Source organism: Salvelinus alpinus, chromosome 19 (assembly GCF_045679555.1).
Source record: "Salvelinus alpinus chromosome 19, SLU_Salpinus.1, whole genome shotgun sequence".
Lineage (NCBI taxonomy): Eukaryota > Metazoa > Chordata > Actinopteri > Salmoniformes > Salmonidae > Salvelinus > Salvelinus alpinus.
Window position 1 is genome coordinate 52,934,069 of NC_092104.1, and position 24,975 is coordinate 52,959,043.

The 24,975-nt window shown below is 41.0% G+C and overlaps 1 protein-coding gene across 2 annotated transcripts; it reads right to left on the reverse strand.

Annotated features, from left to right (window-relative positions):
- Positions 1–882: 882 nt before the first annotated feature.
- Positions 883–23,436, reverse strand: LOC139545824 (zinc finger protein 329-like). Of its 2 annotated transcripts, XM_071354043.1 has the most exons (5): positions 21,391–23,436; positions 21,147–21,250; positions 16,304–16,406; positions 3,400–3,500; positions 883–2,871 (listed from the first exon to the last, which is right to left on the reverse strand). In XM_071354043.1, exons 1-5 carry the CDS (start codon positions 21,674–21,676, stop codon positions 2,557–2,559), a joined length of 909 nt encoding a protein of 302 aa, XP_071210144.1. In that variant the 5' UTR covers positions 21,677–23,436; the 3' UTR covers positions 883–2,556. The 2 variants fall into 2 exon arrangements, with proteins under 2 accessions (XP_071210144.1, XP_071210143.1); XM_071354042.1 differs by having other exon boundaries at positions 883–3,500.
- Between the last annotated feature and the right edge of the window lie 1,539 nt (positions 23,437–24,975).

Below are 24,975 nucleotides of genomic sequence, written 5' to 3' on the forward strand. Positions count from 1 at the left end.
TTCTATTTGTGACGCAGATCGCGGTGCAAGTCCTGCCATCTCCTCGTTGGTTTATAGAAGCAGATACCAATGAGGAGATGGCACGTGGGTTATACCCACGTGGGTGATTGAAAGACTAACAGTGTTGTCGGTCGTCGTGGTAATACTATGAAAGTTTAGAGGCCAATCACCTTATAAATTCAAAGAACAAAAAGCCTGGACGGAGGAGAGATGACTAGAAACGATTCGGTTGACTGTTTTATGTGTGGATTAATTGTCGGAGTAGAGGACCTTGTGCATTTAAGGTAAAATAACAACTCAATGTTTATCTCCCAGGACAAATTAGCTAGCAACAGCAAGCTAGCTAAATAGGACAAATTAGCTAGCAAGTGCAAGCTAGCTAGTTAAATTGCAATACATGTTTGTTTTGATATTTTAACCTGCGTGTCATGATCGCGTTTGGTATGGGGGGACAAAATAAATGTATGCACGATGGCGCACGCGCGCAGCCGGTTTGGGTTCCGTGTAACACCAGTGACACATCTTAAGTCCTCGCATGAAATTACCAAGTTAATCATCAAATTGAAGAGAGTTTTCAAAATAGTCCCGTCTCCAATGAATCTTTGACCCAGGAAGAATTTGGCAAGGATGTTGCATTTTTTTTTCAAAGTGGTGGTTTTTATACATTTTAACACCAGTGACATGAAATTGAGAGACAGCTATTACTGGTAAATTATTTGTAATATTTATTTGATATTTTAGTTTAAGTAGTCCACTAAATAACTATAATACTTTCCTTTGTATTATGACATTTAAAGAGGTATTTTTTTTAATAAAAATAAAAAACTTTTATATTTTTTAATGTCACGGCTGTTGAAAGGAGAGGACCAAGGTGCAGCGTGGTGAGCGTGAATTTTCTTTATTAAATCAAAATGACGCCGAACAAAAGAATTAACACTACAAAAACAAACCGTGAAGCTCAAAGGCTATGTGCCCTAAACAAAGTCAACTTCCCACAAAGACAGGTGGGAAAAAAGGCTACCTAATTATGGTTCTCAATCAGAGACAACGATAGACAGCTGCCTCTGATTGAGAACCACACCCGGCCAAACACAAAGAAATACACAACATAGAATACCCACCCCAACTCACGCCCTGACCAAACCAAAATAGAGACATAAAAAGGATCTCTAAGGTCAGGGCGTGACACTCAAAATATGTCACTAAACCATGACTCCTGACCCGAGGGACAAGCCAATTTCATTGCACTGATTGTGCTCTACAATACATAACAACAATTGTTTGCAATATAACTGTCTTACATATGTTTTATTAATAATAAAACACTCAATTAAAACAAAACATTGTGTCATTATCTCACTTTTTCCTGGTGAATAATACAGGAAAGCCACCATTTTCGTAGAATGACCCATATACTGAATGTACTTTATAAGACCACTCTTCCAGTACCTTTACATAAACCAGTTTGACGTGTACATTATTTCAATCATAATATTAAAATTGCTCAACCAATACACTCAACTAGTTTCTAAATGTGGAAAATGTGTGGTACAGTACTTGTTGTATGCATGTTTGTCTTTTGCACTCACTCCTTAGGGTTTGATTTTAATGCGTTATAAAAAATAAATGTAATTGAAAATAATCAATGTCTGTTGTACTGTATGTTTTTATATTCTTTAACATTTAATGAGCTATATCGCAAGCATTGTCAAATAAAATCTTAAATAATACCTAACAGATTTGAAAATAGTTAATTAAACCAAATTGGCTTGTACAACTATATTATTCTTTGAATAGGAAATGTAATGTATTTTTTATAGTGGTCCAAATATGTGACCTTTTCAAGATTCAATATTTGCAGTGCATTTTTAGGATCTATGGACGGTCATTTATAATGTGAGTGTATGTGACCATGAAAGGTATTTTCTTTTAAATAAAAAATGTGTAGCAACATGAATGACCCATGTCATCTGTATTCAGTTTTCAAACCACTGAACAGTATTTCTGTACTAGGAGTAGAGAATCACTGAGCATGTGTATCATCCATTCACTCAATATGACTGGCTCTTTAGGAACCCTGTTAAATCATGACTACACACCACTCATATTACTGTCAAATCAACAACAAAAACAGTATTTTTACAAAATTCCCACCATGAAATAGTTATTTGTTTGACAACACCACAAACGCATCCAAAAACCACTTATATACACACACACACAAAGTTCAAAAGTTTGGGGTCACTTATAAATGTCCTTGTTTTTGAAAATAAAGCAACTTTTTTGTCCATTAAAATGACATCAAATTGATCAGAAATACAGTGTAAACATTGTTAATGTTGTAAATCACTATTGTAGCTGGAAACTATTGTATAGAACTATTGTATAGAAATTTATTCTATAAATGCAGAAAATAGTACAAATAAAGAAAAACCCTTACAAAAAAACAAATTAAAAAGTGTATGGAATACTTTTTGGATTATCTAGTCCCTCAGTCGAGCACCAGATTCCTTTTTTGTTCAAGCTGGGGTAAAGCATGTTTCGGCATGCTTTCATTCATTGAAAAGTTGTTGGTAAAAGTCTTTCTCCATTGTGGACAATAGTGTGTCTCTTGAGGTGATTGGCCGATATGAAAGTCTTTCCACACTGTGAGCATCTGAACTGCTTGCATCCTGTGTGTACCTTCAGGTGGTCTTTGAGTGAGCCTGACTGGGCAAAGCGCTTGCCGCAGTGGCTGCAGCCGTAGCGTCTCTCCCCCGTGTGAACGCTCTGGTGTCGCTTGAAGTTGCTGGAATCGGAGAAGCACTTCCCACACTGCATGCAGCTGAATGGCTTCTCCCCGGTGTGAACCCTCAGGTGTGTCTTGAGGGTCTGCAGACAAGCCAAAGTCTTACCACATAAACTACAAATGAACAGCTTACCTGCTGTGCCATCAGTGGTGTAACTTGCAGCGTTGTTATTATGACGGTCATGGGTGACCCAACCATCCTTCATCAACAAAGCATTGGATCCAGTCTCCATGCCTTTTCGTATAGTCATGTGAGGCTCATCTGAGGGCAATGACGCCATCCGTCTTTTGTCTCTGTAACCTACAGGTTGTTTGTGCTCAGTTATGGAGCGACTCAGCTTGTTCATCACATAGGGAAGACCATTCTCTGAACCAGAGTGAATAGGTACCACATCCACACGAGAGTAAGAGCAGTCAGGAAGATCAGTCCCATGACCCTGTGTGCTAAAGGTCCCAAGTTGTCTGGGGGGCTCAAACAGCATACAATCAAAGCCAACATTGTCAGGTATTCCATCACCATTTCCCAATTGTGGGTTTTGAGATATTTTGTTCACACTCAGGTTTTTAATTGATTCTGGCAAGAGGATGCAGTTGTCGGTTTCACCACTCACCCACATATAAGATCTGTCGTTCTCCTGTTTACTGATTGGTTGAGTAGCCTCTGTGTTGATGCTGGAAAGCATTTCCCCTCCATCAGCATGATCTAAAGCTTCTGCAAAATAAATAACAGTGTGTGAATATGAAATGGATAATCATCATGAAAGTATCACAAATCAGTCAAAGGGTATGAGCAATTTCAGATAAATGTATTGCTATACAGTGCATTCAGAAAGTATTCAGACCCCTTAACTTTTCCCACATTGTTACAGCCTTATTCTAAAATTGATTAAATAAATGTTTTCCTCACCAGTCTACACCGAATAACCCACAACGACAAAGCGAAAACAAGTTTGTTTAAAAGAAATATATAAAATAGCAAACATTTCTAACAGAAATACAGTTGAAGTCGGAAGTTTACATACACTTAGGTTGGAGTCATTAAAACTCGTTTTTCAACCACTCCACACATTTCTTGTTAACTAACTATAGTTTTGGCAAGTCGTTTAGGACATCTACTTTGTGCATGACACAAGTCATTTCTCCAACAATTGTTCACAGACAGATTTTTTCACTTATAATTCACTTTATCACAATTCCAGAGGGTCAGAAGTTTACATACCCTAAGTTGACTGTGCCTTTAAACAGCTAGGAACATTCCAGAAAATGACTTCCTGGCTTTAGAAGCTTCTGATAAGCTAATTGACATCATTTGAGTCAATTGAGGTGTACCTGTGGATGTATTTCAAGGCCTACCTTCAAACTCAGTGCCTCTTTACTTGACATCATGGGAAAATCAAAAGAAATCAGCCAAGACCTCAGAAAAATCTGTTAATCTGTACAAACAATAGTATGCAAGTATAAACACCATGGGACCACGCAGCCATCATACTGCTCAGGTAGGAGACACGTTCTGTCTCCTAGAGATGAACGTACTTTGGTGCGAAAAGTGCAAATCAATCCCAGAACAGCAGCAAAGGACCTTGTGAAGATGCTGGAGGAAACAGATACAAAAGTATCTATATCCACAGTAAAACGAGTCCTATATTGACATAACCTGAAAGGCCGCTCAGCAAGGAAGAAGCCACTGCTCCAAAACCGCCATAAAAAAGCCAGACTACGGTTTGCAACTGGAGAAATGTCCTCTGGTCTGACGAAACAAAAACAAACTGTTTGGCCATAATGACCCATAATGTTTGGAGGAAAAAGGGGGAGGCTTGCAAGCCCAGGGCTCTACGCTAACTTTTTTTCTAAGGAGTACATGCGCTCCTAAATGAAAAAAATGTAGGAGCACAGTGAGAAATGTAACAGAGTTTATTAACAAACAATTTATTACATACATATTTATACTGTGTGTGTGAGCGTGTACTAAGGGACACACATCTGTGGAACAGCACATACCACCAAAATCACACATTGACCCATGCCTACTTGACGCAAAGGATATCAGTTGTCCAGCTGCTTTTGTATGTTGGCCGTCTGGCACGCTTAGAGGTCAGCCAGCGGTCCGCGGCAGGAGTGGGATCAAACTCCTTGACAGAAGACCCCTCCAGGCTGATCCTAATCAGGTCTTCGGTGGTGGAGACCCCAAGGCAGCTTCTTGTCGAATTCTTAATCCGCTTCTGCGCAGAGAAGCCTAGCTCACACTGGGCAGCTGAAATGGGCAGCACCAGCATAAGCTGCACCAACTCCAGTATGTTCTAGGGAAAAGATTATATCTTTCAATTTCATTTAAACTCTTACCATTAACTTATCAAAACCAACCATAGGATACCATACATAACCACTGTTACTCTACCTTATAACAGTGCCTGTAGGGGTCCTTTGTCAACATGGTCTCCCACAGGCCACTGTAGGACTTGTCCTTGAAATTGTGGCTGACCAGGATTTTCAGCCTCTGCCACTCATCCTGTATTCCAACCATGTTCCACCCCGATCTACAGGATTGAACAGAGCAAGTGAGTTTGCAAATATGCAAACATAACATTGTCTCATATGGCAATGCTGTGTCAAATAAATTCTTACCTCTCTAGAGGCTCCTTGAAATGCCTCATCAGGTATGCCACACCATCATCGCCAAAGGTGAGGAGGCTGGCCTGGTCTTCTGGCCATGTGTCAGGGTTTAGCACTCTGAAAGACTCCACTGGGGGTCTGGACAACCTCATCCTTCAGCAAACCACCAAACCTGGCTTTGAGATCATCCACGCCGATGTTGATGGCCACCTCCATGTGCTGCTTCAGCTGGGGATTCAGCTGGAGGTCCGTGAAGCCTTTCAGATTCCCCTTCAGTGTTATTCCCTTTAACAGAAATAACACACACCAACACACAATGAAATCGATTTCTCTTACATCCTAACAAGCTCTCATTCAAACACACCTGGAATCTCCTCTCATCACCCTGCTGCTGAGCAAGCATGGTCTGGATCTTCTCCAGCATGCCTCCTGCCTTTGCCCTAAGCTTTAGTGCTTCCAGTCTGGTCATTGTCTTCCTCAACTCTGATGAGGCTTGGGGGAGGATCAGGTCATTCCTTTGCAGGGCTAAGTGAGGATAGCTCCTCAAACATGTCTGAAAGAAAATAGCAGAATACACAAAAGAGTGCATCCTCCATTTCCCGCTTTATCTGTGAGTAAATAAACTGTCACCCCTCATTTACTTGATTCTGAAAGTTCATTTGAGTCTTGAAACAATTTTTTACAACTAGTGTGGTACTACATTTCCTGTGTAAAACTGACCTTTGACCACCCTTGAACTTCAGCTGTTGTTGATGCTACGGCCAGATGCTCTATGTGCTGCCGAACAACGGTGCACTGGCCTTCGTCAGTGGCAAGGTCCTTGTCTTGTCCATGCCGTAGGAACATTTTGAGGGCTCTGTGGACATGGGGGATCCAGCAAGTTCCCTTGACGCTAGACAGTGTGCAAATATCCACACCGAGCTCTTGCCCGAGAACATAGAACTCTCGTTTGCATTTTCCGCTGAAGTGATACGTCTTCCATATCAGATTCAGAAGATCGTACGACAGACACCTTTGGCTCTTTCTTCTGAATGGTCAGTATTGCCAGCTGTAGTCTGTAAAAGTCAGAAAATAATCTTCCAAACAATTCAGAAAACAGAAAACAATAATTCTGTGGTATTTACCATTCCAGCACAGAGATGATTAGTTATTAGTTACAAACCTATGTGGCATACAGTGAATTGGGATTATATGCCCCCCACCTCTCTCTGCAGGTGGGCAATCACTCCCCCACGGTGGCCCATGTTCACGGAGGCACGATCTGCCCCGAAGGAGATGCACTTCTTCATCCATGACCCTCCATCTTCCTCTGGGCAAACAGCACAAAATGTGGCCTTGGTAGCATCCAAAACACCTCGAATGACAACACAAAAAAACAATCATACAAAAGTATTTCTGACAAACTAAATTATCTCCATTATGAATAATGATTAAACTTTACACAAGAACAAAGCCTATGAAGAGGAACAACTCACCAATGGCATGAGAGTGCTCAAGGGTCTGTTGTCCGACCAAGAGATTGACTGGCTTCCCATCCTCCAACAAGCGTACGCAGACAATCTCGCATTCGGTGTTGGATATATCAGTCTCCGTCTATTAGAACCGCAAGATACATCGCGGCTTTCAGCTTCGCTGACAGGCTCTCTCATTATGTCAGCAATTTGACCGATCATCTCCGCACATCTTACATCATTGTCGTATGTGGAATTAATGTCAACTCCGTTTTTGTGGTGGAGTCTGATAAGCGGCCCAAATTTGACGAAAGGTTCTTGTTCTTTCGCAGTGAAGTATGCGGTGTTTATCTTTATTTTCAGCTGCCTCCTCTTCTCCTCCTCAGGCAGCAGCACTTGCTGCCTCAAGGCTGCTGACACTGTGCCTGATGGTTTCTCCTGTCTCAACAGGTACAGATCTTTGCACTGGATATACCGCCGCGAGATGTTTCGCTACGCTCTCTCTTTTCAGATGCGGGTTTCCTGACACGAAGGACGTGTTGCCCGCCTGTTTCTGCCCTCTACAATATTTGCAGAACATGACGTTGTTTTCGAACTCTAGCCATGGGGCCAATTCGCATTGAATCTATATGTTATCCCTCCACCGGCTACAGTGGATGTGTAAGTGACAGCGGGGGTCCCGGTTGCTTTGCTAACGTTGTTCTCAGCATCCCTAACGTTAGCCGCCATGTCAACATTAGACGCCTCAGGTAAACCTTGTGAAGAGGCTTCCTTAGTTGAAACTTGCGAATATTCATTGCCGGATTCCTCTTTCTCCTAGTCTCTTTTTCGCATAAAATAAAATTTAAATGGTTTCATTTTTAGCGATGTCTGCACATTAACTTACAGCCTATACGATACTATTTTCCAGTGTTCACCTTTCTCTCTCTGACTGTACATTACAGGAAACTACTGTGGTTGGCGCATGCCGCTTGTGGAATATGGGACTTACAGTTTTTAAACAATTAGCAGCGGGGGAAAAATAGATTAAGGTAAGTTGTAATCTTTAAATCGCACACTGTGCTCGTAAATACTTTTTCCGGTTCGCACATATCTATTTTTAGGGGCAAATGCGAGTGAAATACTCACACCGTAGAGCCCTGAAGCCGAAGAACACCATCCCAACCGTGAAGCACGGGGGTGGCAGCATCATGTTGTAGGGGTTCTTTGCTGCAGGAGGGTCTGGTGCAGTTCACAAAATAGATGGCACCATGAGGAAGGAAAATAATGTGGATATATTGAAGCAACACCTCAAGACATCAGTAAGGAAGTTAAGCTTGTTCGCAAATGGTTCTTCCAAATGGACAATGACCCCAAGCATACTTCCAAAGTTGCGGCAGAAAGGCTTAAGGACAACAAAATCAAGGTATTGGAGGGGCCATCACAAAGCCCTGACCTCAATCCTATAGACAATTTGTGGGCAGTACTGAAAAAGCGTTACTCAGTTACACCAGCTCTGTTAGGAGGAATGGGCCAAAATTCACCCAACTTATTATGGGAAGCTTGTGGAAGGCAACCCGAAACGTTTGACCCAAGTTAACAATTTAAAGGCAATGCTACCAAATACTAATTGAGTGTATGTAAACTTCTGAACCACTGGGAATGTGATAAAAGAAATAAAAGCTGAAATAAATCACTACTATCATTCTGACATTTCACATTCTTAAAATAAAGTGATATAAACTGACCTAAGAAAGGGAATGTTTACTCTGATTAAATGTCAGGAATTGTGAAAAACTGAGTTTAAATGTATTTGGCTAAGGTGTATGGAAACTTCCGACTTCAACTGTAGCTTATTTACAGTGGGGCAAAAAAGTATTTAGTCAGCCACCAATTGTGCAAGTTCTCCCACTTAAAAAGATGAGAGGCCGGTCATTTTCATCATAGTTACACTTCAACTATGACAGACAAAATGAGAAAAACAAATCCAGAAAATCACATCGTAGGATTTTTAATTAATTAATTTGCAAATTATGGTGGAAAATTAGTATTTGGTCACCTACAAACAAGCAAGATTTCTGGCTCTCACAGACCTGTAACTTCGTATTTATTAAGAGGCTCCTCTGTCCTCCACTCGTTACCTGTATTAATGGCACCTGTTTGAACTTGTTATCAGTATAAAAGACACCTGTCCACAACCTCAAACAGTCACACTCCAAACTCCACTATGGCCAAGACCAAAGAGCTGTCAAAGGACACCAGAAACAAAATTGCAGACCTGCACCAGGCTGGGAAGACTGAATCTGCAATAGGTAAGCAGCTTGGTTTGAAGAAATCAACTGTGGGAGCAATTATTAGGAAATGGAAGACATACAAGACCACTGATAATCTCCCTCGATCCGGGGCTCCACGCAAGATCTCACCCCGTGGGGTCAAAATGATCACAAGAACGGTGAGCAAAAATCCCAGAACCACACGGGGGGACCTAGTGAATGACCTGCAGAGAGCTGGGACCAAAGTAACAAAGCCTATCAGTAACACACTACGCCGCCAGGGACTCAAATCCTGCAGTGCCAGACGTGTCCCCCTGCTTAAGCCAGTACATGTCCAGGCCCGTCTGAAGTTTGCTAGAGAGCATTTGGATGATCCAGAAAAAGATTGGTAGAATGTCATATGGTCAGATGAAACCAAAATAGAACTTTTTGGTAAAAACTCAACTTGTCGTGTTTGGAGGACAAAGAATGCTGAGTTGCATCCTAAGAACACCATACCTACTGTGAAGCATGGGGGTGGAAACATCATGCTTTGGGGCTGTTTTTCTGCAAAGGGACCAGGACGACTGATCCGTGTAAAGGAAAGAATGAATGGGGCCATGTATCGTGAGATTGAGTGAAAACCTCCTTCCATCAGCAAGGGCATTGAAGATGAAACGTGGCTGGGTCTTTCAGCATGACAATGATCCCAAACACACCGCCCGGGCAACGAAGGAGTGGCTTTGTAAGAAGCATTTCAAGGTCCTGGAGTGGCCTAGCCAGTCTCCAGATCTCAACCCCATAGAAAATCTTTGGAGGGAGTTGAAAGTCCGTGTTGCCCAGCAAAAGCCCCAAAACATCACTGCTCTAGAGGAGATCTGCATGGAGGAATGGGCCAAAATACCAGCAACAGTGTGTGAAAACCTTGTGAAGACTACAGAAAACGTTTGACCTCTGTCATTGCCAACAAAGGGTATATAACAAAGTATTGAGATAAACTTTTGTTATTGACCAAATACTTATTTTCCACCATAATTTGCAAATAAATGTATTAAAAATCCTACAATGTGATTTTGTGGATTTTTTTTTTCTTCATTTTGTCTGTCATAGTTGAAGTGTACCTATGATGAAAATTACAGGCCTCTCTCATCTTTTTAAGTGGGAGAACTTGCACAATTGGTGGCTCACTAAATACTTTTTTGCCCCACTGTACATAGGTATTCATACCCTTTGCTATGAGACTCGAAATTGAGCTCAGGTACATTGTCGCCATTGACCATCCTTGAGATGTTTCTACAACTTGGAGTCGACCTGTGGTAAATTCAATTGATTGGACATGATTTGGAAAGGCACACACCTGTCTATATAAGGTCCCACAGTTGACAGTGCATGTCAAAGCAAAAAGCAAGCCATGAGGTCGAAGGAATTGTCTGTAGAGCTCCTAGACAGGATTGTGTCGAGACACAGATCTAGGAAAGGGTTTTCTGTAGAGCTGGGAAAGGGTACCAAAAAATGTCTGCAGCATTGAAGGTTCCTAAGAATGGCCTCCATCATTCTTCAAGGGAAGAAGTTTGGAACCACCAAGACTCTTCCTAGAGCTGGCCGCCAAAAGGCATCTAAAGGAAACAAGATTCTCTGGTCTGATTAAACCAAGACTGAACTCTTTGGCCTGAATGCCAAGCGTCACATCTGGAGGAAACCTGGCACTATCCCTACGCAGAAGCATGGTGGTGGCGGCATTATGCTGTGGGGATGTTTTTTGGAGGCAGGGACCGAAAAACTAGTCAGGATCGAGGGAAAGATGAACGGAACAAATTACAGAGCGCTCAGGATCTCAGACTGGGGCGAAGGTTCACCTTCCAACAGGACAACGACCCTAAGCACACAGCCAAGACAACATAGGAGTGGTTTCGAGACAAGTCTCTGATTGTACTTGAGTGGCCCAGCCAGAGCCTGGACTTGATCCCGATCTAACATATCTGGAGACCGGAAAATAGCTGTGTAGCGATGCTCCCCATCCAACCTGACAGAGCTTGAGAGGATCTGAAGAGAAGAATGGGAGAAACTCCCCAAACGTCATACTCAAGAACACTCAAGGCTGTAATCGCTGCCAAAGGTGCTTCAACAAAGTACTGAGTAAAGGGTCTGAATTAGAGGTCGACCGATTATGATTTTTCAACGCTGAAACCGATACCGATTATTGGAGGACCAAAAAAAGCCGATACCGATTCAGTCGGCCGATCATTTTTATTTGTTTATTTGTAATAATGACAATTACAACAATACTGAATGAACACTTATTTTACCTTAATATAATACATCAACAAAATCAATTTAGCCTCAAATAAATAATGAAACATGTTCAATTTGGTTTAAATAATGCAAAAACAAAGTGTTGAAGAAAGTAAAAGTGCAATGTAATGTGCCATGTAAAAAAGCTACCGTTTAAGACTTCCAGACTCCCTCTGCCTACCCAAGGACGTCAGAGGACAAAAATCAGTTAACCACCTAACTGAGGAACTCAATTTAACCTTGCGCAATACCCTAGATGCAGTTGCACCCCTAAAAACTAAAAACATTTGTCATAAGAAACTAGCTCCCTGGTATACAGAAAACACCCGAGCTCTGAAGCAAGATTCCAGAAAATTGGAACGGAAATGGCGCCACACCAAACTGGAAGTCTTCCGACTAGCTTGGAAAGACAGTAGCGTGCAGTATCGAAGAGCCCTCACTGCTGCTCGATCACAATTAAGTTGGAAAAATAGGATGGACTATAAGAACATTCCGAAATTTATTTTTGATACTGTCGCAAAGCTAACTAAAAAGCAGCATTCCCCAAGTGAGGATGGCTTTCACTTCAGCAGTAATAAATTCATGAACTTCTTTGAGGAAAAGATCATGATCATTAGAAAGCAAATTACGGACTCCTCTTTAAATCTGCGTATTCCTCCAAAGCTCAGCTGTGCTGAGTCTGCACAACTCTGCCAGGACCTAGGATCAAGAGAGACACTCAAGTGTTTTAGTACTATATCTCTTGAAACAATGATGAAAATAATCATGGCCTCTAAACCTTCAAGCTGCATACAGGACCCTATTCCAAACTAAACTACTGAAAGAGCTGCTTCCTGTGCTTGGCCCTCCTATGTTGAACATAATAAACGTCTCTCTATCCACCGGATGTGTACCAAACTCACTAAGTGGCAGTAATAAAGCCTCTCTTGAAAAAGCCAAACCTTGACCCAGAAAATCTAAAAAACTAAAAATCGGCCTATAATCGAATCTTCCATTCCTCTCAAAAAAATTTGAAAAAGCTGTTGCGCAGAAACTCACTGCCTTCCTGAAGACAAACAATGTATACGAAATGCTTCAGTCTGGTTTTAGACCCCATCATAGCACTGAGTGTGCACTTGTGAAGGTGGTAAATAACCTTTTAATGGCGTCAGACCGAGACTGTGTTTCAGACATAAGGAAGTGGATGGCTGAAAACGTTCTACTTTTAAACTCGGACAAAACAGAGATGCTTGTTCTAGGTCCCAAGAAACAAAGAGATCTTCTGTTGAATCTGACAATTAATCTTGATGGTTGTAAAGTCGTCTCAAATAAAACTGTGAAGGACCTCGGCGTTACTCTGGACCCTGATCTCTCTTTTGACGAACATATCAAGACTGTTTCAAGGACAGCTTTTTTCCATCTACGTAACATTGCAAAAATCAGAAACTTTCTGTCCAAAAATGTAGCAGAAAAATTAATCCATGCTTTTGTTACTTCTAGGTTAGACTACTGCAATGCTCTACTTTCCGGCTACCCGGATAAAGCACTAAATAAACTTCAGTTAGTGCTAAATACGGCTGCTAGAATCCTGACTAGAACCAAAAAATGTGATCATATTACTCCAGTGCTAGCCTCCCTACACTGGCTTCCTGTTAAGGCAAGGGCTGATTTCAAGGTTTTACTGCTAACCTACAAATCATTACATGGGCTTGCTCCTACCCATCTTTCCTATTTGGTAATGCCATACATACCTACACGTACGCTACGGTCACAAGACGCAGGCCTCCTAATTGTCCCTAGAATTTCTAAGCAAACAGCTGGAGGCAGGGATTTCTCCTATAGATCTCCATTTTTATGGAATGGTCTGCCTACCCATGTGAGAGACGCAGACTCTGTCTCAACTTTTAAGTCTTTACTGAAGACTCATCTCTTCAGTGGGTCATATGATTGAGTGTAGTCTGGCCCAGGAGTGTGAAGGTGAACGGAAAGGCTCTGGAGCAACGAACCGCCCTTGCTGTCTCTGCCTGGCCGGTTCCCCTTTCTCCACTGGTATTCTCTGCCTCTAACCCTATTACAGGGGCTGAGTCACTGGCTTACTGGTGCTCTTTCATGCCGTCCCTAGGAGGGGTGCGTCACTTGAGTGGGTTGAGTCACTGACGTGATCTTCCTGTCTGGGTTGGCGCCCCCCCTTGGGTTGTGCCGTGGCGGAGATCTTGTGGGCTATACTCGGCCTTGTCTCAGGATGGTAAGTTGGTGGTTGAAGTTATCCCTCCAGTGGTGTGGGGGCTGTGCTTTGGCAAAGTGGGTGGGGTTATATCCTTCCTGTTTGGCCCTGTCCGGGGTATCATTGGATGGGGCCACAGTGTCTCCTGACCCCTCCTGTCTCAGCCTCCAGTATTTATGCTGCAGTAGTTTGTGTTGGGGGGCTAGGGTCAGTTTGTTATATCTGGAGTACTTCTCCTGTCTTATCCGGTGTCCTGTGTGAATTTAAGTATGCTCTCTCTAATTCTCTCTTTCTTTCTCTCTCGGAGGACCTGAGCCCTAGGACCATGCCTCAGGACTACCTGGCATGATGACTCCTTGCTGTCCCCAGTCCACCTGGCCGTGCTGCTGCTCCAGTTTCAACTGTTCTGCCTGCGGCTATGGAACCCTGACCTGTTCACCTGACGTGCTACCTGTCCCAGACCTGCTGTTTTCAACTCTCTAGAGACCGCAGGAGTGGTAGAGATACTCTTAATGATCGGCTATGAAAAGCCAACTGACATTAACTCCTGAGGTGCTGACTTGCTGCACTCTCGACAACTACTGTGATTATTATTATTTGACCATGCTGGTTATTTATGAACATTTGAACATCTTGGCCATGTTCTGTTATAATCTCCATCCGGCACAGCCAGAAGAGGACTGGCCACCCCTCATAGCCTGGTTCCTCTCTAGGTTTCTTCCTAGGTTTTGGCCTTTCTAGGGAGTTTTTCCTAGCCACCGTGCTTCTACACCTGCATTGCTTGCTGTTTGGGGTTTTAGGCTGGGTTTCTGTACAGCACTTTGAGATATCAGCTGATGTAAGAAGGGCTATATAAATAAATTTGATTTGATTTAAGTTCCTTGCTCAGAACATTAAAACATATGAAAGCTGGTGGTTCCTTAACATGAGTCTTCAATATTCCCAGGTAAGAAGTTATAGGTTGTAGTTATTATAGGAATTATAGGACTATTTCTCTCTATACCATTTTATATTTCATATGCCTTTGACTATTGGATGTTCTTATTAGCACTTTAATATTGCCAGTGTAACAGTATAGCTTCCGTCCCTCTACTCGCCCCTACCTGGGCTCGAACCAGGAACACATCGACAACAGCTACCCTCGAAGCATCGTTACCCATCGCTCCACAAAAGCCGCGGCCCTTGCAGAGCAAGGGGAACAACTACTTCAAGGTCTCAGAGCGAGTGACGTCACCGATTGAAACGCTATTAGCGCACACCCCGCTAACTAGCTAGCCATTTCACATCGGTAACACCAGCCTAATCTCGGGAGTTGATAGGCTTGAAGTCATAAACAGCTCAATGCTTGAAGCACAGCGAAGAGCTGCTGGCAAACGCACGAAAGTGCTGTTTGAATGAATGCTTACGAGACTGCTGCTGCCTACCACCGCTCAGTCAGACTGCTCTATCAAATCATATAATTAAGTCTAACATAACACACATATATACGAGCCTTAGGTCATTAATATGGCCAAATCCAGAAACTATCATCTCGATAACAAAACATTTATTCTTTCAGTGAAATACGGAACCGTTCCGTATTTTATCTAACGGGTGGCATCCATAAGTGTAAATATTCCTGTTACATTGCACAACCTTTAATGTTATGTAATAATTACGTAAAATTCGGACAAATTAGTTTGCAACGAGCCAGGCGGCCCAAACTGTTGCATATACCCTGACTCTGCGTGCAATGAACGCAAGAGAAGTGACACAATTTCCCTAGTTTAATATTGCCTGCTAACCTGGATTTCTTTTCACAAAATATGCAGGGTTAAAAAAATATACTTCTGTGTATTGATTTAAGAAAGGCATTGATGTTTATGCTTAGGTACATTCGTGCAATGATTGTGCTTTTTGAGAAAATGCGCTTTGTTAAATCATCCCCCGTTTGGCGAAGTTGGATGTCTTTGTTAGGAAGAAATAGTCTTCACATAGTTCGGAATGAGCCAGGCGGCCCAAACTGCTGCATATACCCTGACTCTGTTGCACAGAACGCAAGAGAAGTGACACATTTTCCCTAGTTAAAAGAAATTCATGTTAGCAGGCAATATTAACTAAATATGCACGTTTAATGCTAGCTAGCACCTTACCATGGCTCCTTGCTGCACTCGCATAACAGGTAGTCAGCCTGCCACGCAGTCTGCTCGTGGAGTGCAATGTAATAGGCCATGATCGGTGTCCAAAAATGCCGATTACCGATTGTTATGAAAACTTGAAATTGGCCCGAATTAAAATCGGCCATTCCGATTAATCGGTGGACCTCTAGGCTGAATACTTATGTAAATATGATATTTCCGTTTTTTATTTTTAATCCATTTGCTAAAAACATTTAAAACGTGTTTTTGCTTTGTCATTATGTGGTAGTGTGTAGATTGAAAAGGGAAAAAACTTTCCGAATGCACTGTAAATCTAGTCTATATGAAAGCCTAAATATTGGCATGAAATCTGAAGCATTTATAATGAAATCAAATGTAATCATTGTATCAGTACACAGTCCAACATTATTACAATCATTTTACATGACAGCATTTTTTTTATTTTTTTTTACATATATAAAAGCTTGGTATATTCATGGGAAAAGGCAAAATGGTACAGCCCACAACCTAATGAGATGTGCGTAATACAACACTTTTTCCCAAAAGGCATAAGGAAAAGACTTGATTTAGTTGGTCTCCCATTTACTTACCGGTGCTCTGTCGCTCTTGTTGGTCATGATTCTCCCAGGCTTCTTCCCGCCTCTCCTCTTTGATGGTAGGTGATTTGGGCTTTATATCATTGAATGCTGCAGGCTGTTGGACACAATGTAGTGTAAAATCAGTTGGGATACCAGATATCCAGTGCCTTCAGAAAGTATTCATAACCCTTGACTTATTCCACATTTAGTTTTGTTACAGCCTGTATTCAAAATGGATTAAATAGATTTCTCTCACCCATCTACACACCAATAACGACAAAGTGAAAACATGTTTTTAGAAATGTTTGCTAATTTATTGTGGAATAAGTCAAGGGGTATGACTACTTTCTGAATGCACTGTAACTGGGAATAATCCCCTAACTGAGAAAATGTACTCTATTCACATGTCAGTCAAAGAAAACTGAAAGAGATATAACTTAAGAACACTAACAACACAGTAAACAGGTAAAACAGCACCGCTTGAATGCAAGATGACCACTAGCATGGGTGGGCTATAGGTAGGGACGTGAAACGTTCAGGTTGCTGCACAGACACAATGAATGCTCTAATCTTGGGAGCGCCCGGAGCGTTTTTACTCTCTAAATAATTAAGAAATGTGTCATTGTTGCAATAGTAGTTTCATCTTAAATTGGCATGTTGAATTATTTTGCCATATGATATTTTTTACATTGTGCTAATTTCCCTAATGTGGTCAGTTCGTGTTAGTTACTACCTTACACAAGCTTGCATTTTCACCCAATACAACTTAGTGGAATTACACATCCTTTTACCTCAGATTGGTAATTTTAGAATAAAAATTGACACGATGACATAAGATCGGTTGCTTAACCCTTAATAGGGCTAAATTAAAATGTTTCTTACAGAAGAAATATGAAAAGTATATGCATAACCATGGTAACAACTGACAGGGAACAGTTTTGATCACAAAGGTGAGGACATAACAGTTCACCTGACAAGACTGAATCCAAACATTACACTGTTGATTTTGTGAATTTTACATTTACTGTACTTTTCAGTGCATTTGTGGAGAAATTCTGAAAATACTCTGGATACATTCAGTAACATGCTAAGAATATTCCTGGAAAATGTGGGGTAGGTGCAACATAAGATAAAAAAATGACAAGGGTTTGAGTGAGAGGACTAAACTGGTGTCTCCAAGTGGCCACACACCTCTCCAAAGTGTGCACAGCTCCAAAGTAATTTCAATGCACTTTTATGACTCAGAGTCTTCAACTATAAGCTTTTTGAAGTACTCCTAGCTGTGCCGTTGAGGTACTAGAGCTAGCACAATTGTAGTTGTTTTTTTTGGAACATAACCCTGCATCCCTGCCAACACAATTACTGTTGTTTACGCAATCCAAAAACAGTCCATTATAAATCACAATCTGGGTAAAGTGGGCATCATTTAAATTCTGTTCTATTGCAAACATGACTAGCAAACATGACTAGCTAAGTTATAAAATATGGATCACAGTTTTAGTTTTTGCTGAATTGCATTGTGAAAGCCTATCATAATTTGTGAGACTAGAAAGGAGTCATGAGTGCATTCAGGTGCCTGTGCAGCAGCAAATTCTCCTAACAGTCAAACATAGGCTCATTCTGTTCAGAACAACTAAGGGTATGACGCCATTTCATCTTGTGCATTTCGCATTTCCATATCATGAAACGTATCATGTACATTGTCAATGTTTATGATCACTATGTTTGATGTACATGATACGTTTCATGATATGGAAATGCACATTTCAAATTACGGGTGTTTGGCTTGTTTGTCATCCAAGCGGTATTTATTATAATCCTCAACATCTCATCTTTCAAAATACTTAGTCCTCTTAATTTACAGAATTTCCTTCACTCAGACAACAAAACATGTGAAAATGTTGCCCAATTAGCGGGCGGGACGGGGGCAACTTCTCGTCCCGTGAGGTGCAGCGGTCAGTCAAAACCCATGCAGCGCTGTGAAGTGCAGACCCAGAGCTCTGATGTCATGTATGGCATGTTACAGTACAACCCCTGCGTTCCAATTTAGGCGTTCATCAATGCCCAAATCTGCCATTTTCAACCTGCGTACGAGTTTAAAGGGCTACAACAGATCAATATATTTGGTTTTGTACCGTTGATTTTGTCACACATACTGGGGAGTGCAGGAGTTAAGGCTTCTGCATCCTTCTGTTCAGCTGGCACCTACAAGCGAGTGTGTTCGCATACTCCCTTAAAAAGACCACTTGAAAAATGACAAAAAAAGCAGCAATAGTAGTCTGTCCATCTTGACAATTCATTGAAGACTCCCTACTGTTGACCAATGACCGAGGAAGGGGCGTAGACTTCAGCTACTGAAATTTGTCTTGCCTCGAAAAAAAGGTTGTGTGCACGAACAGCCGAAATAACTCTTGCCAAAAAACAAAACAAACCAAAACATAAAAATGTCTGAACTGTTTCGGATGGTAAGCATGCAGACTGAGGCCTTTAGTATTCAGAGTTAATTTTAGGACTCAAATGGCAGGGAACATTTTGGGAGGTCTCGCTATTAAAGTCACTAGCCAATACACGGATTTGACAGTCCAACTATCACTTAAATAGCAGCCAACCATTATCACTTGATATCTTATGGCGTGTCGTGATTCGTTGAAGTTAACTTAAAGAAGTGGTTTGTTCCTGCTAGGAAGTTGTTCCTAATGTTTTGTCCACTCAGTGTATGTGATCGTATACTTAGGATGTAAGCAAGGTTTGAACTGATTATATTTTTGTCAAATGTGATATCCGTTCGGGCTTCTTGCGGTCAATTTGCATTCTACAAATTATTTGTAATTATGTTCCGGGCCCCTGACCATCGGCTCAATAAAAGAATCGGCCTGTGGTTGTTTCTACACTATACAAAAATATAAACGCAACATGTAAAGTGTTGGTCCCATGTTTCATGAGCTGAAATAAAAGATTCCAGAAATGTTCCATACGCACAAAAAGCTTATTTCTCTCAAATGTTGTACACAAATTAGTTTACATCCCTGTTAGTGAGCATTTCTCCTTTGCCAAGAAAATCCATCCACCTGACAGGTGTGGCATATCAAGAAGCTGATTTCAACAGCATGATCATTACACAGGTGCACCTTGTTCTGGGGACTATAAACAGCCACTCTAAAATGTGCAGTTGTCACACAACAATGTCTGAAGTTGAGGGAGCATGCACTTGGCATGCTGACTGCAGGAATGTCCCCCAGAGCTGTTGCCAGATACTTTAACATTAAATTCTCTGCCATAAGCAGCCTCCAACATAGTTTTAGAGAATTTGGCAGCCTCAAAACCGCAGACCACGTGTATGGCGTTGTGCGTAAGAAGGGTTTGCTGATGTCAACATTGTGAACAGAGTGATAACGGGATGGTGGGGGTGGGGTTATGGTATGGGAAGGCATAAGCTACGGACAACGAACACAATTGCATTTTATCGATGGCAATTTGAATGCACAGAAATACCGTAACAAGATCCTGAGGTCCATTTTTTTAAAGGTATCTGTGACCAACAGATGCATATCTGTATTCTCAGTCATGTGAAATCCCCAAATTAGGGCCTAAGGAATTTATTTAAATTGACTGATTCTCATATGAACTGTAACTCAGTAAAATCTTTGAAATGTTGCATGTTGTGTTTATATTTTAGTTCAGCATAGTTTATTGCTAAATTGTAATTACTTCGCAACTATGGCCTATTTATTGCCTTACCTCCTTAATTTGCACACTCTGTATACATATTTTTCTATTGTGTTATTGACTGTACGTTTGTTTATTCCATGTGTAACTCTGTGTTGTTGTTTTTGTTACACTGCTTTGCTTTATCTTGGCCAGGTCGCAGTTGTAAATGAGAACTTGTTCTCAACTGGCCTACCTGGTTAAATATAGATGAAATGTAAACATTTTTTTTTATCCCTGATGTATTGGTTATTCCAAGTTTCTGTGTGGCCTTTGAACACTGTTAAAGAGCGCTACACCCCAAACGTCTGTTCTATTGATTTCAGCATGAAATCAATGGAAATGATTAACAAAAAAAGTGTGATACCGCGTTGGCGACCTACTTGAATCAAAATGAAACACATAAAAATGTGATTATCCTCTAAAAAGTGATGTACACATTATTCCCAGATGGTTTTTGAGCTGTGTTAAGTTAACAAGAAGTGCAGCCTCATCTCTCCCTCTCGCACAATTGATTTCAAAGGAATTGACAAAGCAGTGTTGTGTTTCTCTTTCTGTTTTCGTCACCCCTGTATCCAAATGTAACATTCCAAAATGTAGCTTACTGTGTTCTGCAGGTTATCATTTAACCAGTGATTTAAAACGTCATCCAGTTTCCATGTGGTTTTTAGTTTTGGTAGTTTCAAGTGGCAATAAATGAATGACTGATTTATTGCCAATTGTCAAAACAACAGGGGTTTAGGTATTTATGCAGTTTTTACAAGGTGCTTTCTTAAAAATAGTCAATGTGTATATATCAAACTGTTTCTGCATATTGGTTTATTGACTTGGACACAAATTGTGTTTTGACATTGGGCTATTTTTCAAAATGTCAACAGCAAGCAGCTACAGCATAATTTTCAACTTAATTTTTAGGCATTTAAATGTAACTTTCAAAATGTATTTCCAATAGTATTGTATTTAACCAGGTAATAATTGCTGAATGAGTCAAAAACAACGTGCTGTGATTTATTTATTTTGATGATATACCAGAAATCACCAAAACGGGTTTGCACTGCTTACTAGGTTATTTTTGCTTCCAGACCTGGCTGTGTTGATAAGCACTGAAATATTGTGGGAAATGGGGAACACATGCACAAGTAAAGCTTACCTTTCTCTGTGTGGTAGTCTGTCCAGTGTCACCTGAAGACTTTCCCTCCCTAAAAAGGCTGGTGACCAACTGGGAATCAACTGCTCTCAGACATTGAATATCGCCTAAAATGAGTAAACATGAGAAATGGTTTGCATCCACACACGTATTAACGCTGTCTTGATAAAGTGGTTTCGTTTATAAAATGATGTTGTAACTAATAAATGTTGCTAGTACGTGCTCTAATGGCACGACCAAATCTTACAGCTTGATGTTCTTTTCGATTCCATGTCATGGTGAGCTCGAGAGCAGCTGTGCGCGAGGATGGAGCTTCCCATTCCCGCTCTCAGAGTACTTGCACGAGACACTTTCAGGTCCATCAGCCGTAGTTTCCTCCTCAAAGCTTCATTCTCCTTCTGCCCTCGAGATATCTCGGAATGCAGGACCGCATAGCCATTGTCAACAAGCTCGCAGATTTCAACCACGGCCGCGTTGGCCAAAACCTCCATGATGGAGGCTAGTTGAGTGTGAAGGGCAAAGGAATTTGCCATTTTCGGAAACAAAAATTCCCTCCGAATAAGTTAATGGATGAACTGTACAATTTTTTTTATGTATAAGTATAGAAGCATGTGCATTTAGTGTAGCATCACTAAAATGTAAACAGTGGCGGCATTATTCTTGCTAGGTCTTGCTTATTCATACTAGCTTCTTGATCAGCATCTTCTTCGAGGTTTATTGGCCGACTACACACATGTGTATTGCGCCACCTACTGTACGGGGTAGTAAAAAAAAATACCCCCCAAAGAAAATTATGTTTTGGATTTACAAATTCATACTTATTACCAAAAACACTAACCAAATTCACGCTACTACCCTGAATTTCAAACAAAAAACTACTCCAGTCGGTTTAAATATTCAGATCCCTACACAGGCTCAGGAACATGGGAGGGGGAACCTCTTCATTCAGTATTCCCTGTAACATTTTATCTGTAAAGTCCTGGAGATCCATAAATCTATTTGCCGCCTTCACAATGATGTCTAGCTTCTTAGATTTCGTTAGTTTGACTTCTGAAATGTATCACTTGCGCTACAAACGCAACACATTTCATCTTCACTATTAGTGTTTGGGGATCCTTCTCCTGCATGGCATTCACTGCAGACTGTGGGACATCCACTACCATCTACTCTCTACGCACTCCAGCTATTTTCACTGCCTCTACATATAATATCTGCTGGATGACCCTGATCCTAGTTACTGCGACCTCCTTCATCATTACAGGGCACTCCGAGAACTCTGGAACATGATTCCCATCACAATTACAACATGTTTAATCTGACTCTTCAACTACTACATATTTATTCCTTCGACAAACACTTGCCAAGTATCCAAACTTTTTACAATTGTAACACTGTAGCGGCTTCTGTGAGTGCGGTCTCACTGCATATATCCCATATCCAGGTTTTACATACGTTTGGAGAACCACTTCATCAAACGACAGTAAAATCGATAGGCTTTGCTCCTTCTTTCTGTCTATTATTCGATTCAAACTACGTGCTCCTATCATTCCTGGAATGTTATCCCTAAAACCACACGGTCTCTATATCCAACGAGACACCTCGATCAGCGACTCGTCAGCAAAACAAAAAAGTACATCCGGGACACGAAATTGCGAATTTAAAAAATAAAAGTCCCCCACGTAATAGTAGACAAGTTTCAATAACAGGGCTTAATTTGAACCGGAACCTCTCCATTTTGAACTGTTTTGTTCCGCAACTTATTTAGCCGTATCCGGTACCTCTCCTGACATGAACAATAATAGTCACTTTTTGCAATGTAAAAATTTGAATAAAACGATCAAAGTTAATTAGAGTTGCCTCTTCGTTAATTGTCCTGCAACCAAAAAAAAAACAATGTGAAAAAATTTATTTTCAGCCCGGGCCTAATATTCCACCCGATACAATTGCAATCCGTCGATATAATCGACAACTATCATCAGAAATCAAACAATATGAATCAGACAGTGGGGCGCCGCCTGACCTACTAGTAGATCAGATGGTTCAAATCAACGTTTCATATCGTCGTGTAAATGCACTGTAGATCGAATTGCACTCAATGAATGTTATTCCCTACTATGGGTCATATTAGCGGGCTATCCCGGGGTAAAAACACTTTTTAAAAATGTATTATGTACCTTTGACGAAGGGAAAGGACATCAGAAGATCTTCTTCTAATTTCAGTTAAAGCACAATAAAAATGACCATTACTGCCTACTCGAAAATTACGCTATGAAACGCTGATTTAAACCTTCTGACCAACTAGTGGGTCAGGCGGCGCCCCACTGTCTGATTCATATCGCGTGATTTCGATTATATCGACTAATTGGTTTTGTATGGGGTGAATATTCTAAGAGTTGATTCGGGTTGGGGTGGCCCGTTTCATGGTTCGCGGAACAATTGTAGCCTATGTTTGAGACCAACGCATAGCCGTTGCTGTGTGATAAGCGTGACAGTATCTCTTACATAACTAGAATGAGATTCACTTTCTATGATCTCTCTCCTTCTCTGCTCTGATAGACATGAGCCTGCAACTCTAATCTCTCCAGCGTTGCACTTCATCATTTATTTCCTTATAGAATCAAAGCCGCGAAAGGGGTTCTTAAGGAACTGCAGCACCCCTGATCAATTTAAATAAATGTGTCAAAGTCATTGATTGCCTCCCCTATATCTGTCGCTTCCTCAGTTTCATTCACGTGTCTACTTTGATGGGTTTTTTTTGTTTCTCTTGGCCAGACGCTGTTCTTGCTTTGTTTATGTCTATTTATTATTAAATCCTCACCATGTACATGCTTCCCGTCTCCCAGTGTCTGTCGTCTCAAGACCGTTACAGAATTGCATGAAGTGCGTTTTGAAAAGGGACATTTTTTCCTGGATCCTAGGCTACAGAAATGGTTCCCCATGTGTGCAACTTCTGTAAATGTCTCTACTCTACTGCTCTATGCTCTACTGCTCTAAGCTAGCCAGCTAACGTTAGCTGGCTAGCTTTATGGGTGTTGTGACATGAGTATGAAATTGTAATTATGTTTGTTTAATGTTTTAGGGACTCCTGAAACAACCAGCATACCAGGCTGTCGTCTTGTGAAACAGTTGATGTAAAACATTTCGCTAGCTAAAGCGTTTACTACAAATTGAATGTACAATTTTGTAAGCTTGCCTTGCTGATATTTGCCATGTAATGCAGTTATTGTGCAGTAGAGGATAAAAATACCTGTATGCCTATGGATGTGAAGCTAGCTATGTAGCCAATCTTTGTATGGACCCTAAAACGTTTGGTATACATATTAGTTCAGAACCTAGCTATGAACCTCAGCTATCATAGCCAGCTGTATCAACTTCAAATTGGTCTGAATTACATTAATGAAGCCTATGGATTGAGTGTAATATAACTTTGTGCCAAGGATACAAGTCGGATATACATGTAGTTATTGCCATGCATGAGATCCCCACATTGTAGCCTGTACATTTAATATATTGTCTGATCATGTACTCTACCTTGGCAAATAAAGGTGCAGTATTTTTCAGTCATATCCAAAACCAGGAGTATCAAATTCCAGTCTTTGAATGATGCTGTGTCTGTGCATATGTATTACAAATATACACTTAAACAGTGTTTACCAATCCTGGGACATCAATGGGCACACATTGTAACTATGCAATAGACTATAAACATGATTTAACTAGTTAAAGGCTGATTTGTAATTCATATATACAGAAATATAATTTAAAAAACAGTACACTACACTTCCTTTGCATCATGTAAATACTCTAAAACCGGTTAGTCTCAATATCTAAT

Coding starts and splice junctions, on each gene's coding strand:
- LOC139545824 (XM_071354042.1), bottom strand. CDS start 21,676: ATGGCAAATTCCTTTGCCCTTCACACTCAACTAGCCTCCATCATGGAG. Junction 21,251..21,390: donor ATCGAAAAGAACATCAAGCT/GTAAGATTTGGT, acceptor TACTCATTTTAG/GCGATATTCAATGTCTGAGA. Junction 16,407..21,146: donor AGACTACCACACAGAGAAAG/GTAAGCTTTACT, acceptor TGTGTCCAACAG/CCTGCAGCATTCAATGATAT.